Consider the following 19,002-nt stretch of genomic DNA (forward strand, 5'->3'; position numbering starts at 1 on the left):
ACTGTCAGTAAAAGCTCTTCTCGTGTGAAAAGCGGATTCATTGTGGCGGAAATATGCTCTGATACTAATTCATACGTGAATAATCATTTTCATAAAATTCTCTCGAACTGTTGCTGACCTGCATTGTTCGAGGTGATTATATTGTCTTAAATACACCAGGGCCTCAGAATTTTTATGTGGAAACTCTTAAAGCTTTTTAAATAAAACAAACGTTATTAACACTGAACATCTGAATTCTTCATGTCTACACATTCACGTCCCTCTGTCGCTAGAGGGCTCCAAATTGCAGCCTGCCAATATCGGCGTGTAACGTAACAATGTCGGCGCGTGAAAAATAGAATGCTGTAGGCGAGTTTCAAATTCGAACAGTTCGTCCACACCTGGAACTCCCTCTCATACAGCATGATAACGCGAGACCAGAAACGAGTTCTGCGACATCCGCAACAATCCAACACCTTGTGCCCACTGTCTTCGAACATCCTTTATACAGTTCCGACTTCACACCATCCGATTTTCATCGGTTTCCAAAACTTAAAGCATACCTTCAAGGAGCCCACCCGGCTAGCCGCGCGGTCTAACGCGCTGCTTCCCGAACGGCGGATTAGTGTCGAGGTCCGGTGTGCCGGCCAGCCTGTGGATGGTTTTTAAGGCGGATTTCCATCTGCCTAGGCGAATGCGGACTGGTTCCCCTTATTCCGCCTCAGTTACGCTACGTCGGCGATTGCTGCGCAAACACTGTCTTCAAGTATGCGTACACCATAATTACTCTACCACGCAAACATTTGGGGTTACACTCGTCTGGTATGAGACGTTCCCCGGGGGAGGAGGGGCGGGGGTCCACTGGGGGAAGGGGGGGGGGCGAGTCGCACAATAACCTTGGGTTCGGTGTAGGGCGGCAGTGGGGTGGATGGACTGCTGTTACCTGTTGTGGGGTTGTGAACCACTGAGGGCTACGGCGGAACGAAGCCTCTCCGTCGTTTCTAGGTGCCCAGTTTAAATATACACAATACACACACACCTCCGAGGACTTCACTTTGAGCGTCATGAAGCGTTGTAAGCAGAGGGGACGCTATGGCTCCGTCAACGAAGTCAAACTTTCTACGGCGATAGTATCAATAAACTGATCTCTTTTTGTCACCAGACATGAAGAACATTTCAAAAGCTTTATGAGTTTTCATACAAAAAATTGGATGCATTACTTCTGAACACTGCCTCGTACTTTTGGTTTCATAGAGCTTAGTGAGAGGTTCCTGAAGGATGTATCAAGCGTCATAAAGCAAGAGTACATAATAAGTGTTTAAAAAAGGGATATGGCAATGTCCCTCCACAGACATTAAAAGAAATTGTCGTCACGAATGTGAAATATGTTAAAAAAATTTAAAATTATTTTCCTTTATGTGTTAATAGAAGAATTGTCACAAAACATTTAAATGTACGCTACACTACTGTATCCGAGCATCATCAAACAGGAAATCACTTTACACACGTATTTTCCTATGTCACAGACTGTGTTGAAAATATGCGGAAGTCAGATTTTAAATAACACTTACGCTATTTGATATTATCAATAACATATACATCGATTGGTTCTACCAATGGAGTAGGAAGATAAATTCTGCTTCCCGAATACTGATGATGTATGGTGATTATTTTATACATTATTATTGCAGGGGGAATGCAATTCTCTTAATGAACTCACCATTACGGCTTTGTTTAAATACCTCGCTGTTCGTGTTATCATTACAAATGCTGTGTCCAACTGTTGTTGTTGTTGTGGTCTTCAGTCCTGAGGCTGGTTTGATGCAGCTCTCCATGCTACTCTATCCTGTGCAAGCTTCTTCATCTGACAGTACCTACTGCAGCCCACATCCTTCTGAATCTGCTTAGTGTATTCATCTCTTTGTCTCCCTCTATGGGTTTTACCCTCCACACTGCCCTCCAATACTAGACTGGTGATTCCTTGATGCCTCCTCAGAACATGTCCTACCAACCGATCCCTTCCTCTAGTCAAGTTGTGCCACAAACTCCTCTTCTCCCCAATTCTATTCAATACCTCCTCATTAGTTATGTGATCTACCCATCTAATCTTCAGTATTCTTCTGTAGCACCACATTTCGAAAGCTTCTATTCGCTTCTTGTCCAAACTATTTATCGTCCATGTTTCACTTCCATACATGGCTACACTCCATACAAATACTTTCAGAAACGACTTCCCGACTTTTAAATGTATCCTCGATGTTAACAAATTTTTCTTCTTCAGGAACGCTTTAGTTGCCATTGCCAGTGTACATTTTATATCCTCTCTACTTCGACCATCATCAGTTAGTCTGCTCCCCAAATAGCAAAACTCCTTTACTTACTTTAAGTGTCTCATTTACTAATCTAATTCCCTCAGCATCACCCGACTTAATTCGACTACACTCCATTATCCTCGTTTTGCTTTTGTTGATGTTCATCTTATATCCTCCTTTCAAGACACTGTCCATTCCGTTCAATTGCTCTTCCGAGTCCTTTGCTGTCTCTGACAGAATTACAATGTCACCGGCGATCCTTAAAGTTTTTATTTCTTCTCCATGGATTTTAAAACCTACTCCGAACTTTTCTTTTGTTTCCTTTACTGCTCGCTCAAAATACAGATTGAATAACATCGGGGAGAGGCTACAACCCCGTCTCACTCCCTTCCCAACCACTGCTTACCTTTCATGTCCCTCGACTCTTATAACTGCCATCTGCTTTCTGTAGAAATTGTAAACAGCCTTTCGCTCCCTGTATTTTACCCCTGCCACCGTCATAATTTGAAAGAGAGTATTCCAGTCAACATTGTCAGAAGCTTTCTCTAAGTCTACAAATGTTAGAAACGTAGGCTTATTAATTAATAGTCGGCTGTACAAGTACGCTTGGCAAGAAAGTCATCGGGTTAGGTATAGAGTTACAGCGGAATTATATACAAGAAAATGTCTTTACATACATTTTTCTAAGAATTAATACAGCAACTTACACAACCACTACCATCGAGATAACCGTGCGTGTTAAACCACCATTTCCGGGTCGGGGAGATGTGACTGTCCCGGATATAATCCACCCAGCCGCTTGTCGACGAGGATCTGTGTGAAGGCCACCCAGGATGTGATGTTTTAGGCGTTTTCTAACATGCGGTTAGGCGAATACTACTCTGGTATTCAAGTCCCGTCTCTTTTATGTGATTCGCAAACATTTAGAAAACTCGCTTTGATACATATTCCGACCTGGGGGAGGGGGGGGGGGGGGGGTAGTTGGCGGCGACTGGAAGGGCATTCGGCCATCCCTTGAACTAACCATCCCAAATGCGTTAATAAACATACTGACCCTGCGTTGATACGGAACAAAGGCACAAGAAAAAGAACTTAACACAAACCACTGTAGCGTCAGCATATGTTGTGCCTTGGCATCGGAATGTGTAGATACACAAAGTGGGCGAGCTCAGACTTAGGCGAAGCCCAGAAGAGGGATCTGCCAGAAGCGCCTCGGCACCGACGGCCCATTTATAGCAACATCAAGTGTCAGCGCTGAGGCTACTGAAACTGCGGATATGTTGCAGTACGTTGTGCGTGCACTGGATGGAGAAATTCTGAGGCATCTAGTCAGTGGTATAATGAGTGTTATTTTAATAATCTTCTCTTATTGCTCATTTTAAGCTACTAGCTTCCAATAAAACTCATAATAATTTCGAAATATGGGAAATCGCACACTACAGTTAAAGAAATAGTCAGTAGTATCCTTGGGCTGGACACACGTATAAGTGTGAAATGAACTCTTCCGACTAAACACACCCAGTCGACAAGAACTGTCCTTGCGTTAATCGTGTCTAGTACAAGGTCCTCTATTTCAGTGTTAGGCAAATCTTCTTTTGTTATTTAACGTTACGGTTGGATGTCCTTCCCGTCGCTACGATCGTCAGTTACCTAAGGGAGGAAAGTCGTGTGTGCCCGTTTGTCCTGTGTATCATCGTGTTTTAATTGTTATGTGTCGTCTTTTTGAGGCATACATTGAGGACCAGCTCAGCATTTGCCTAAACGAGCGTAGAAAACTGCCTAAAAACCACTTTCAGACTGGCTGCTGTACCGGTCACGGCCGTTAATCGTCCGGGCAGATGCGATCCAGGTCTGGCCCACCTTCCTGCCTCGCAAGCAAATGCGCTGAACGTGTTACCCTGTTCGAGCACATCTATGACATGGCCTATGACGTGGAAAATATTAAAATTCTCAAAAACGTGTCCGTATAATGAAATGCACGATTTCGTTTTAAAAAATATTTTTTTTAAATCATTATGAATGAAAACACATGGCACTGCTGTAATATTCTTCAATATTTATTATTTTATTTTACAAACCAGTTTTCGGCTGTTACGCCATCATCAGGTACAAAGATAAATATGCATTGCTGTCAAATTTTTGTAGGAACAGAGATTTAAAACTATTGCATCTACAGAGTATCTCAGTTTGTCTTCAAAAATGAAAATTGTTTTTTTTTTTCGATTTAGGGCTAAGACGAGTGGAATTATTCAGTAAAAATGCACCGAAAAGCTGTTGAACTTAGATAAAATATGTGATACAACACATAACCAAATATACACAAACTACAAAAATTGTATTGAGAATATGATGATATTTGGTTTTTGTGGCGCTCAACTGCTCTGTCATCAGCGCCCCTACAAAGTCCCAATTCGTACACAGTCCATTTTTTTACCCAATCCAGTCTAGCCACTGTCACAAATGATGATGATGAAATGCTGAGGACAACACAAACACCCAGTCCCCTGGCAGAGAAAATCCCCAATCGAACCCGGGGCCCCATGCTCCAGAGGCAGCAACGCTCGCCACTAGACCACAAGCTGCGGATTGTTCTGAGAAGAAAGTGAATTGAACAATAGCCTTCAGTGGCATGTCGCAAATGAGTTGTTGAAGAAAATAATCTTGTCTTTAACAAGTCATACATTACAAATATGTAAGATATACAAGTGAGATTCAGCATGTAAGTGAAGTACCTGAAAGAAAGGAAAATTGGTCTTGTAAGTGGGGGGGGGGGGGGGGAGGCGGCGGGGGGGGGAGGGGGGAATTGTTGAAAATATGGTCTGCCTGGGGTTAAAAGCAGAGTACTGGAATTATAAAAAGATGTTTTTGAACGTATGCTAATGTGAATGCATAGCTATGTATAATGACGGGACCTATGTTAAGACATCAGTGAAAAACTTCCATTGCGCTAGAGGGAGTGTAGAGGGTAAAACCTACAGAGGAAGACAGATTGGAATACGTACAGCAAATAACTGAGGACGTAGTTTGCAAGCAGTACTAAAAAAAAATGTTACGCTAACCAAGAAGCATACACGTTACTTGAAATTATAAAACTTGCAGTACTTAACCGTAAACACGATTTTTTAAAGAAAAATATGTGAAATACATAGTACAAAGGGTGGTGCTGACTGATTATGTAAGATGGCGGAACGAGTGAGAGACAGCGAGATATATTCCGAATAAAGCCGTACGCCAAAGACCAGGTGATAACATATTCCAGCAAGAGAAAGTTATTACATTTTTCTGTGAAATAATGCTCCATAAAATCCATCCAGTTATGTATTTTCCACAAGAGGTGATACATTAGCAACGGCTCAATTTAGTTCGTACATTATTTGGCAAAGAGCTGTTTATCTTTGGTAACTTTCCTTCCCTTTTGACTGATACTGAAGTTTAGCCACGCCGTTGCCGCTTCTGCTTCTGAGTTGATGGACGAAGTTGAAACTTGCCACAAGGTAAGGAAGCAGTTGAATCGGTAAACTAGTGTCTCATGACAAATAGTTCCTTGCAAGTCGGTCATGCTCATTTCATTCTGGACGTGCCTCACAGCGGATTCTACTAAATTTTGTCATTTGTGTCGCTTTAATTGGACACTCTTTATCTTCGTCGTCTTCCTCCATCATTGCCCCTTGGTACGCACACACGGACGGCTAAATATCAATACAAGTTTTTTAATAAAAATTATTTTTGTTATAATGTCCCGTCATTATAAAACACTGGGCGTGAACGTCTAAGAACTAACACTACAGCGTGTTTCAAAAATATTCTTCCGATTTCACATGACTATGCTCTACATGAATGAAGAAAGAAGCTTGGGGCAAATTTTTATTTGCGCATAGGACTACAGAGTATTTACCTTCAAAAGAAGTTCGATTTGACATGGGTGTATCCTTTAGATTTATACAGTCACGTTTAAGATAAAAGTTTTCACTTTCTTTTCAGAAACATTCACTGCGCCCTCCCGGATGCACGACGAACATCCAGATGACACTCGAAAGAATCATGTATTTTTCCGAGAATGTCTGAAGTTAGTGCATACCTTGCTGTTGCTATGGGGCACCACTGTTGAAACAAAATTGTCTGAGGTACGTAGGCCCCTCTCCCTTGCCCTTTCTCCCAAAAAATCTCATACCAAAAGATCAGGCGGCCGTGGAAGGCAATACTGCAATCCTTATTCCATCATCGAATGCTTTGAACTACAGGAAAAACAGTACAGTACTGTCACTGAAAATTATGCCGCAAGTTGTAGCTGGATTTAATCTGTTGAAACGGAGAACGCAAAACGATTTTTGTTGCTGGGTTATTGTCACCTCGAGTCGATTCACCCAGGGAAGTTAAGTAGCGAGCGATAGCGGTGCTAGCTGCACCATCTAGACCGCTACTCGCAACCACTTGAACCGGCAACTTACTGCTGGAACCAAGGCAAGCTTTTAGTTTCAATGCGTAATTCCAAAACCATCCCAAGTTCCTACCTTCATTCATGTAGAAGCTATTGTATTGTGGAATCCTCTAGGTTGCAAAACAGTTGTGTAGCTGCGTACTTGACTCCTTTCACTGCACTGTGCAGATGTGTCACCAAATAAACGATCGCCAGTCGCAATGCGGTACTGATTGCAGGATGTTGTACCCGTTAGCCTACAGCTCTCGTCGGCGCAGGAAGGTGCCTGCTGCTTGCCCACCGCCGGTGGTTGGTTGCCGTGGCTACTCACCCCTGTGAGCTGGCTTCCGCGATGCCATCTCGCTTCGACGTTAGTTGGATCTCTGTGGCTACAGTGCCAGGTGACGGATGGCATTTAGTACAGCCCAAAGCGGTAAATATTGACACGGCCCTGAAGCTTACTGCCTGCTGAAGATAGGGGAATAATCTGCGCACACCATTCTTTGTGCCGGCTCAGCTGCGAGGCTTATCTCGCGGACTGGCTGATCCCGTCCGTTATCCGCCATCTCCTCTCGCGTAGCCTTTCCAACGATGTACCAGGATTCTTCAGCCTTTTTGAGAGCCAAACAGATACAGCCTCTGTGTAAACACACCATACGTGTAGCAATCAGGATAAAAGAAAAGCATAATATTTACTCCACTGGTGACAGACTATGGTACAAATTAACGTTTGAGGCTTCAGATAGTACACCTGAAAAACGGGACAGGATCCTCCAACTTGTTCCCCAGCCCTACGGTCAACATCAAGACGATCAAGACACCACTGAATCATCAGAACAGAACGGCCTGCGGTATAATTTGACATGAACGTGATTCAGCATTCTATGATCCAGCACCTGCACGTAGCAGAAACCCTCAGGAGGGCTGCCATCATGACTGAGCGGTAGCGTCACGACATCCTTGTGAACAGCAGGAAATTTTCTTTTTTTTACATGCCAGTTGAGGACCATATGAAGACAACTATTCATTTCTCTTAAATGAGCTCTTTCCTCTCATTTGACCACTTCACACAAGTTGTTTTTTTTATTTATTTTAGCTTCCTGGAAATCTTTGAATTTTTTAACTTCTAATCTGAATGTGGCTCAGTTGAGTAAGATCTCCTGTTCTGTCTGCATTTCTTCTAAGTCTTGTCTCCTCACACATTTTCTTTGCCTCTTTTCCGGTTTCGGTAGAATGTGTGGATCTATTTGTTAATCTGTCTTCCTTCATTATCTCTAGATGATCATAAACGTCGGCCGGAGTGGCCAAGCGGTTCTAGGCGCTACAGTCAGTCCGGAACCACCGACCGCTACGGTCGCAGGTTCGAATCCTGCCTCGGACATGGATATGTGTGATGTTCTTAGGTTAGTTAGGTTTAAGTAGTTCTAGGGGACTGATGACTTCAGAAGTTAAGTCCCATAGTGCTCAGAACCATTTGAACCATTTTTTTTAAATCATAAACTGTAACAGGTCTTTTCCTGACATCATCTGTTGTTTTAGGAGTATGTAGAAGGAGTATGTAGTGCGTTCGGAAATTCCCGCTGCAAACTTCTAGCTCTTGTAGAGGGAGTGAGTACGTTGTGCTGGCAGAAGAGCCAACACCGTGTTGCTAAGAGGAGGACGAAATGCACTCTTTTTAGCTCACGCAGGCTGGCGTGAGGAGGGAAGAACTATACTGACGTGAGGTCTAGAACAAGACAAGGAATTAGAATTCAGAAAGCGGACGTAATTAGTTTCATACTTAACTTTAATCCATGAATGATGAACGTCGCTCTTGACGGTGCATGATTCAAAATATTGTCTGTTCAGAATTCATTCTAATTACTGAATATGGCGCCTTGCTAGGTCGTAGCAAATGACGTAGCTGAAGGCTATGCTGCAAATGAGAGCGTAGGTAGGTAGTGAACCATCGCTAGCAAAGTCGGTTGTACAACTGGGGCGAGTGCTAGGGAGTGTCTCTAGACTATACCTGTCGTGTGGCGGCGCTCGGTCTGCAATCACTGATAGAGGCGACACGCGGGTCTGACGTATACTAACGGACCGCGGCCGAATTAAAGGCTACCACCTAGCAAGTGTGGTGTCTGGCGGTGGCACCACAGAGTACATAATATTTTGAACAGGAAGCCATGTCCGAAAAAATACTGTTTCAATGCTACAGCTGTTTGAAAACATGTTTGCTAGGTAGGTGTGCAACAGGATAGTCATGGTGGGATAGACTGATGTCATATGACTTCTATCCTACCTCTTTGACCTGGTTCGAGTTTCATTCACGCATCTGTGGGTGTCAGAGCAACATGTTGAGCGCAAGTTTGGAGAATACGCCGACATGATTCCCCTGAATGGCGAAACTCACGGCAATCGTGGGGCTACTCGTCGCCTTTATCAATATCATTTTCCACAACGTCCGACTCCGTCGCAAGCACTTTTCCCCACATTTAGGCAACGGCTTCGACAAAGCATATCTCCACCGTCTGCAGGCGTGACTGTGTTGCTCCATGGTTCAAATGGCTCTGAGCACTATGGAACTAAACATCTGAGGTCATCAGTCCCCTAAAACTTAGAACTACTTAAACCTAACTAACCTAAGGACATCACAAACATCCATGCCCGAGGCAGGATTCGAACCTGCGACCGTAGCGGTTGCTGCAAGGAGACGCTACGCACCCGAATTGGAAGAGGCCGTACTGCATCATGTTGAAGATAATCCGTCAACGAGTACAGTAACAATGTCTTTGGCCCTTAATGAGTGGAAATGTAAAACAAGTAAAGTTCTGGGTAGGGCTGTGTTTGAACATGACTCGATCCGTTCGAACAGTTTACGCCACAGTACGGGAAATCACGGGTTCTGTTCGATCTTTTGGTCGGGCTGCAATCTAGTGACTATTGTTAATACTATCACAACGACCTGTCTTAGCCTTTTTAATGCATTTTAACAATAAAAATAACTGTGAAAAGGACATCAAAATATCTTCTTGAGTGGAGTCGTGTGTAACAACTTTTTTTGTTAAACTAATAATAAAAAAGATTGCAATCGCGATTCTGTGTAATTCTCGAGCGTTTGGCGGCTGGTGAGGTCTAATGGGAATATCTCAAAGACTGATCATTTTCCTGTAAATTATTCACGCGATAAAAGTTACAGGCGCTACAGTTCGTTTGTTCGACATTTAATTCTTGATTAGTTGTCTTTACTTTTTCATCTGAATGTTGCCGTTTTGTTTTCAAACTGATTAAACTCCGTTAAAGTTTTTATCTGTTATTCAAATATGTAAACAGGGACTGAACTGCTCATTTGCAGCCAACATGGGCAATCATTACCGCCTCTCATAATCGAATAAAATATTATATTGCGTTCTGTCAAGCAACAGTTTCTGAAGGACAACATTTTCGTCTATGTCTGTTGTTACCTTCACTTAAAAATCGTCAAAATGTTTCTTATATCCTTACACATATCCATACAGACTGTAAATTTGTTCAAACGCAATAGAAGTTTTGGGATGGTAGGATTTAATGCCGTTCCCTCCACTGTTTCACGAAATTGTGGAATTTTTGAAGAGCCACTACTGTTGTGGGTAGTTCATAGTTTCTTGGGTATCCCTAGCACTCACGCCGAGCGAGTCAAATGTCAATTGATTGTTCTAACAGGTTCGATACTTTATCGAACTCTGCGGCGTGTCGGGAAACCTCGAGCCCGTTCGAACGCGAGCATCGTTTGCCTAGCTCTAGTACTGGGTCACGTCCAATCAATTACTTGTAAAGGTGGTCGTGTTATCAATATGTTTTCAAATGGGTGATTGAAACAATACATTTCCGGACATGTGTTCCAGTTCAAAACATTGTCAACTCACTCCACTCTACAAGTCCTAGTAGTCTGTAAAGGGAATTTCAGAACACCCTAGTAAGAGGCCCATGATTAAAGAATTTGTTGCTAGCGCACTCGAGCGGATGTAATTTCGATGTATTGCTCACGCGCTGCCTGCGACATGTAAGCTATAAGAGAATCTGAGACGAAAGAGCATTGTTGACTGCAGTAGGAACTGTGTGGCAGTAGCAGTAAGTATATGCGATTGCAGTCTTTCTCGGCGTATTCCATTGATGAAATCTTCTCGGGTTATCAGCCGAGTGGTGGCGTCGTCTTGTCGCAACGTTTCGATGAGTCTGAACTTTGCTCCGGTTCCTAGGACGTTACCAAAACGTGACATCATCAGCAACGTCGAGCAAGCTATACGTGGACTCCCTCTGAGAGCAGCCGAGGAAGTGAGGAGGGAGACCAGTAGGGTACTCGAGAAAGCAAGAATGCCAAAGAACAACATTACGGTAGAAGAGCGCAGGGCGCTGTTGAACCTTCGCGATGACAAAGATACAGTGGTCTTAGCAGCAGACAAAGGTAATGCGACGGTCCTTCTGAAGTCAGAAGATTACTGGCAGAAGATCGACACGCTACTACAAGATCCAGCATACAAAGAAGTGGGGAAAGATGCGACTGCTTCTGTTACACGCAAGACCATTGATCTTCTCAACAGCTCAGGACTCGACAGAAACACCACCAGGAAGCTTTACCCTCGGGCACCGGCTCCACCGCGACTGTATGGCCTCCCGAAGATTCATAAGGAGAATGTCCCTCTACGTCCCATACTGAACACCATAAATTCTCCGACGTATGGGGTAGCCAAGCACCTAGCACAGCGGTTAAAACCACTCGTGGGTCACTGCCCTCATCATGTCAAGAACTCGACCGAATTTGTTAAGGTACTCCAAGAGTTACGCCTGGAAGAGAATGATCTACTAGTCAGCTTTGATGTCACTTCTCTCTTCACCCGGGTGCCACTAGAGGATTCCTTGGCTTTACTCGAAGATCACTTTGATGAAGACACACTCAGACTCTTTCGTCACGTGTTAACGACAACGTACTTCAAATGTGGCGGGAGATTCTATGAGCAAACAGATGGTGTTGCCATGGGTTCTCCCCTGGCCCCAGGTATTGCCAACTTATACATGGAACACTTTGAAGAGGTGGCACTGAACACCGCCTGCCACAAACCGAGGGTGTTCTACAGATACGTTGATGACACTTTTGTGGTGTGGCCTCACGGCAAGGAACATCTACAAGGGTTCCTACGCCATCTCAATGGCATACATGACAGCATCAAATTCACCATGGAGGTAGAAGAGAATGGTTGCCTCCCCTTCTTGGATATTTTGATCAAGAAAAATCCGGACGGTACGTTGGGACACTCGGTTTACAGGAAGAAGACGCACACGGATTTATATCTGAATGCTCGGAGCTGCCACCATCCGGCACAACGTAACTCGGTACTAACCACCTTAGTACAAAGAGCCAGGTCCATCTGTGACAGTGAGAGTTTGCCGCGTGAGCTAGCACATCTACGGGAAACTTTCCGTAAGAACGGCTACACCGAGACACAAATAGGACGGGCCTTGCGTGCGGACAAGAGGCGGGAGGAGACACCAGTAGAAGACGAAGAAAAACGTGTAGCTTTCCTGCCGTTTGCCGGACCGGCGACAGCCAAGATCGCGAGAATATTAAAGAAGCACGAAATAACGACCATCTTTCACGCACCGCGGAAAGTTAAAGATATTCTTGGCTCAACCAAGGACCACCTGGGCTTACAGACGCCAGGAATCTACAGTATTGGGTGCGAATGTGGGATGGAATACATCGGGCAGACACAACGATGTATCTCCCAGCGCTGTGCTGAACACATCAGAAACGTACGACTGGGACAGACTAACAAGTCCGCGGTAGCAGAACACAGCATTACCGAGGGACACACCTTCAAATTCGAAAACACGAAGAAGCTGTGTAGCGCCAACGGTTTCTGGGACTCCATCTTCAAAGAGGCAGTGGAGATTCGTCTGCACAACAATTTAGTAAACAGAGACAGCGGATTTCAGCTTAGCGCAGCGTGGAACCCCACACTTGACATGATACGTCAGGAACGCTCCGATCGGAAGGCAGCAGCGCCCGCAGACAGAATGGATAGCCACCGGGCCTCGACGCCAGGGCCGCACCGCGGCCCCCCACCACCGGCCGCGACGGGTTCCCCCACCACTGACGCGGCACTCCCTTCCGGAGAAGCGTGATTGGCCGGCCTACAGAGACGGACAACGGTCCAGCAACTATATAGATAGGTGGAACACAGCATCCCGACACTTCGCCAGAAGATGATGGGTACGAAACTCATCGAAACGTTGCGACAAGACGACGCCACCACTCGGCTGATAACCCGAGAAGATTTCATCAGTAGCAGTAAGTAGTTGCTAGCAGTCGTGTGTACGGAGTTGGCTGGGCTGGTGCTGGGGAGCGACGGCGGAGCCTGAGCGTTGAAGTATAAGGCCAACCGGCCGTGCCGCAGATACGGTAACTTGTGTAGCTTTTTACGCCTGCAGTGAGTGCCACCGCAGCTTCACCACCAAAAACGGTCTCGGGGTCCATCGCCGCCGCCAACATGGAGATCATCACGGAGAGGCATCGCGCGAGGTGGACGGAAGAAGAGGTCCTATCGCTCGCCAAGGCGGAGGCCGAACTGTTCCTTGAGAGGGACGCACGGTTCTTCTTCGTCAATCAAGAGCTGACGAGGATGTTCCCCGACCGAACGCTCGAGGCGATCAAGTGCCAGAGGCGGAAGGCTGCCCACAAGCAGCTCGTCCGCGAGTTTATGAAGGCGCTTGAAATCGGTCGGGGGGAAGAGCCGGCGTCCCGCCGGGGAGCGGCGAGGCCGCTGCCAGACGCGGGCGATAGCGCTGCGCCACCCGATGACGCAGCTGAGGACTTCGCGGCCGACACCGCCGGGCCGCCGCTGGAGGGGCCGACCGACGCCGCCGTCTGGGAGCATCTAGCGGGGCTACCCGCTTCCGCTCAGCGCTTCTCTGCCCTAGACCGAGTCATCGGTCTGGGGCCGGGAGCGCCGCCCGAAGTCATCCTGGGCATGCTTCCGGACGCCCTTGCGTCGGTCGGGTCCAGAGAGGAGAGGTCAACCACGAGGACACAGAGGCCGCGCCAACCACCTAAGCGGCCTCCTGCTGCTCCGCCGCAGCAAAGGCGCAAACGGCGTCGATGGGAGTACGCCAAGACGCAGAGTGCCTTCCGGCGGTCGCGCGCGCGCTGCGTGCGTGGCCTTCTGGATGGCACCCTGCTGCAGCCGCCGCCTGACATCCCCGGTCTGCTGGACTTCTGGGCGGACCTCTTCACTAAGAAGCCCATCTCCACAGCGGGCTTCATCCGTGACCGCCTCCTGCCGCATTCGGAGCCTGTTGCTCCTGAGTGCCTGTGGGGGCCGGTCACACATGAGGAGGTCGCCGCTGCCTTGCCGCCCAGGGGTTCAGCAGCCGGCCCGGACGGCCTTACTCCCGTCGAGCTGCGGCGCCTGCCGCACGAAGTCCTCGTGAAGTTGATGAACCTCTTCATTCTGGCCCGTGCCCTTCCTGAGCGTCTGCTTCGCGCGCGCACGTCCCTCCTCCCCAAAACGGCTGCACCAACATCCCCTGCTGACTTTCGCCCCATTACGGTCTGTTCGGTGCTGGCGCGGACCTTCCATAAGGTTCTTGCGTCACGCCTCATGCACGCATGTGCTGTGGACGAACGTCAGCGGGCATTCATCCCTCGGGATGGGATGTTGGAGAATACCTTCATCCTGGACACTGCTCTCACCGACGCAGTCCGCTCCTGCCGCTCTGTCTTTGTGGCGTCGATCGACGTTTCTAAAGCATTCGATTCGGTAGATCATGCAGCCCTTCGCCCAGTGCTGAGGGCTCATGGCCTGCCGGATAGCTTTATTGAATACGTCGAGCGGTGCTACGAGGGCAGCACGACAGTGATAGCTGGCGGCGCCGGCGTGGGCGTGTCTGTGCAGCCGTCACGGGGCGTCCGTCAGGGCGATCCCCTCTCCCCCCTCCTTTTCGATTTTGCGGTGGACCATGTCTTATGACAACTGCCCTCCCACATCGGAGCTCGCATACTCGGTCGCAGAATCAACGCTGCGGCCTTTGCTGATGACATCCTGCTTTTCGCATCGACCGCGAGGGGCTTGCAGTCCCTCATCGACGCAGCCATCGCAGCCCTTGCACATCTTGGGCTGCAGGTCAACGCCCGGAAGTGTTTCACCCTCGCCTTGGTCGCGTCAGGACGCGAAAAGAAGGTGAAGGTGGACGGAGACATACCCTTCAAGGCAGGCAACACCACCATGCCCGCCCTGCGCGTGGGTGAGACCTTCCGGTACCTGGGGCTGCAATTCTCCACCGCCGGTCGCTGCATTTTCAACCCCCGACGCCATCTGGGGGAGCAGCTGGATGTCATCACGCGAGCTCCGCTCAAGCCGCAACAGCGCCTCTATGCTCTCACAAATGTACTTCTTCCTGGCCTGTACCATGGGCTGGCGCTTAGCCGCACCCGCTTGGGTGCGCTAAAGTCAGCCGACATTACCATCAGGGCCGCCGTCAGCAGATGGTTCCGCCTCCCGGCGGACACTCCCCTGGGCTACTTTCACGCTCCTGTTGCCCAGGGGGGCCTCGGCATTCCATCGTGCCGTTGGATGGGGCCAAACGTTCGTCGGTCCCGTCTCCTGGCGTTAAAGAAGATTGGCCCAGCCTTCGACGGTGCAGGCCTGGATGAGGTGCAGCGTGAGATCGAGGTGCTGGAGCGGCATCTTATGTGGGAGGGCCACCTCCTCAAATCGTCAACGCAGGTTGGAGAAATGTGGGCAGCGCGCCTACACGTTGCCATCGACGGCGCAGCGCTGTCATCTTCCGCCGCCGTCAAAGGGCAACATCAGTGGGTCGCCGATACCAGTCATCTGGGCGTAATTACATCGATGCTCTCCGCGCCCGCATCAACGCCTTCCCGACGAGGGCACGGCGTAGCCGGGGGCGAGAAGCAGACACCAGATGCCGCGCGGGCTGCCAGGCCGTGGAGACCGCCAACCACGTATTACAGGCTTGCTTCAGAACGCACGGGTCCCGAGTGAAGCGTCATGACGCAATTGTGCGCTATGTCGCTCGTGGACTCGCGCAGAGGGGCTTCAATGTTTCTGTGGAGCCCCACCTCCGTACACCTGAGGGGATACGCAAGCCTGACGTGGTGGCGGTCAAAGACGGCACCGCCCGCGTGGTTGACGCCCAGGTAGTCGGAGACCATCTCCGGCTCGACTGGTGTCACTCCCAGAAGGCGGCCTGCTACGACACGCCATCCATCCGGCGTGCCATCTCCAATCTGCACCGTGACGTCGAGGAGGTGACTGTGTCCACCGCGACATTGAACTGGAGGGGCGTATGGTCTCCAGCGTCGGCGAAGGATCTCTGCGCCTTAGGATTTCGACAGCGAGAACTGGCGGTACTCAGCACGAGAGTACTGCAGAGCTGCTGCACTAGTTACCGTATCTACGGGCGAATGACGACCGCAAGGCCGATGCCACGAGCCGGCGTCGGATAGACTGCTGGATATTATCTTCTGCCTTGACTCCTGGGGCCTATCCACAGGAGGAATAACCGTCTTCGTTCTTTCTCTCTTTATCTTTCTATTTGTGTTTTCTTCCTTTTTCCGAATACTTTATTTTGTTGTTGTTAATCGCCCTGTAAGTCCCCACCTCGGTGGCGGACATTGGCGTGCTACATAATGTCATCTAATGTACACATATATTGTATTTATTCTTTGTATTATTCCTATGGAATAAAGACGGCTTGAAGTAAAAGCAGCCTCGCGCATATGTAGTATTGTTATATCAAGTCCCATGTAAATGTTTTTAAAAAAAATCGCTTAATAAGAATCTTTCTCATAAAAAGTAACTTTTGACAGTCATTCATTTCAATTTAAAGAATTTACTAATTTCTCCGATCCTTGGTCATCCCGAATATTGAAAAGAAAAATCAGTTCTTTCCTTTTATATAAGACAAATCTATCGGCCAGCATTGCACTTAGCGGCGCCAGAAAAATTTCTTACAGGAGCAGATATATACGCGTTATCCGGCGACCTAATTAAGCTAAGATTTTTCAGTTTATTCAGAATGATGTATGGCCATGATGTAGGGCCATAACGCAGCACTGCTGACGTCCAAAATTTACCAGGTTAAATTGGCAGTCAATTATTGAAAGGTTATAAGTGAGTCGCAATTTTTTATTGAGAGATTAGTCACATTTTATTATTGATAGGTTACGCAATTTATTTTTTGGAAGGTTACACTAAATGAGAATATTATTCATGTTATTTTATTTTGTGGGTAGGATACACTTGGCGACAACCGGCCAGGATCGTATTTTTGTGAATTTCTGAGAAGTAGTCAGATATATATCTGCTCTTATTTACTTAATTTTAAATGTAGTTTATATCTGGCGCAACGCATTTACTAATTTGTCACTCTTTCTTTCACAGATCATCGGCAATTTATTGCTCTTTGTTGTAATTGTATTTGTTCCAATATGCTTTGTCTTTGTTTGATTTTGTGCTTAGATTTGATTTGTGAAAATGCCACGAAAAAACTGCTAACAGTACATCGCGATCCGTAATGAGTGAGAAAGCCTACTTGAATAATTTGACTGATAATACTAGCGACACTCAAGTGTCTTGACGATAATCCTCTAATTGCAGATAATCAGTGCGTGCCGAAAACTAGTAATGATTTCGATTCTAATGATGAACAAACAAATTCAATTATGTCCACAGTAAATGTAACAACTGACGACACGGCACGTACCGTTACAATGAGCGCTGTCCAGTTTGACACGCCTGATTTGCAGAATTTACGTAGCGAACAGATAATTGTTTCTAACGAAAGTGGCCAATATACACAAAACATGTCAGATTTATTTGATTCCGATGTAGTAGTCAACAGTGCACATATAATTAACAAACCTTTTCGTGAATCAGACAATGACCAAATGGTTACACAAAACGTGACACATGCAGATACACCATCACACAGTACAGTGAATAGAGTCGCTAATTTTGGCTGGGATCAAGTTATGGCATTATTACTACAACTCAACGAAAAATTCGACAACCATTTCAAACAACTTAATGAAAAATACGACAACCATTTCAAACAACTTAGTGAATCGTGCAAACAACTTAATGAAAGTTTCAAACAGTCGAATGAAAAACACGACAACCTTAATGAACAGAACAAACAACTTAGTGAACAGATTACAGCTGTTACTGTGGAACGTCATGTTACTAAAGAACAATTACGTGAGGAAATTAAGGCTTGTGCTAGGAACAGTCGTGAAGAAATTAGATTTGTTGCACAACAGTTAAGTAATACACATGTAGCCACAACGAAATTACTTAGAGATGAAAGTAGTGCAGTCGCTAAACAATGTTCTGAAAACGCAACACAGTTACGCGGCCAATTTAAATTAACGTCAGCAGAACTTTCACGCACTGTGGATGCGAAAGTAGACACGAAATTTGACCAACAGAACAACCAAATTGACGAACGTTTTAAAGTGACAGAAATGAAAAATGTTTCAGCCTCTAACACGACACAGCATACGCCACATTCCGAACATTTGCCACACTCACGCAGCCAGTATAATTTAGGTAATTTACAGAGAGTACGTGACTTGGATTCCGGGCAGACACAGACAAACGGATTATCATACAATCCTGAACCAGTTCACACATTCAGAGACGATAACGTTGATTATAAGCAATTTTATCCGTGCAAAAATCTAAGGTATTTAAAAATGATAGAACACAAATACATCCTTTGGACTGGATATGACAATTTGCTTTTGTATTTTCATCAGCTTGGCGTGTAATGCAGAAACTAGAATTGGCCTGGATACAACAATTTGCATTTGAATTCTCACCAACATTGCCTGTAATACAGAAACTAAAATTTATTTGCAGCGCGTAAGAGACCTCAGGGGATTCATTACACTTCCATGAATATGTGCCGTAGCGTGCACAGGGCCCCGAGCCGTAGTAGTGCTATTTCATCTTTAGTTTTCTGCACTGCTGCCTTCTCTTCTACTATCCTTTATATCTATCAAAACAGCTCTTCAATTATCGATCTATCTAGGATTAAGAATGAGTAAAGAAAAACTGATATGACAAGTTTTACCGAAAGTGACAGTTTTCATTAGACACTTCCGAAATGGCAAAACTACCAGCATAATTTTAATAAGTGACAAAATTTTAATTATCAGTACCGTCAAAATTATCAGCAACAGCAAACGCATTTTGGTAACAATAGAGGCTTTTCCCCACAACAGCAACAAAACCAGCCGGTTAGCATACCTAA

General features: G+C 46.4%; 1 protein-coding gene across 1 annotated transcript in view; it reads right to left on the reverse strand.

The window, feature by feature from the left end:
* The window catches only part of LOC126272389 (uncharacterized), a 363,563-nt gene extending 356,468 nt beyond the window's left edge, over nucleotides 1-7,095 (reverse strand). The window contains exon 1 of the mRNA XM_049975211.1: nucleotides 7,040-7,095. Within this exon, the coding sequence (XP_049831168.1) occupies nucleotides 7,040-7,067 (28 nt within the window). The 5' untranslated portion in view covers nucleotides 7,068-7,095. The remainder of the gene's footprint in view (nucleotides 1-7,039) is intronic.
* Nucleotides 7,096-19,002: the final 11,907 nt, after the last annotated feature.

Source organism: Schistocerca gregaria, chromosome 5 (genome assembly GCF_023897955.1).
Source record: "Schistocerca gregaria isolate iqSchGreg1 chromosome 5, iqSchGreg1.2, whole genome shotgun sequence".
NCBI lineage: Eukaryota > Metazoa > Arthropoda > Insecta > Orthoptera > Acrididae > Schistocerca > Schistocerca gregaria.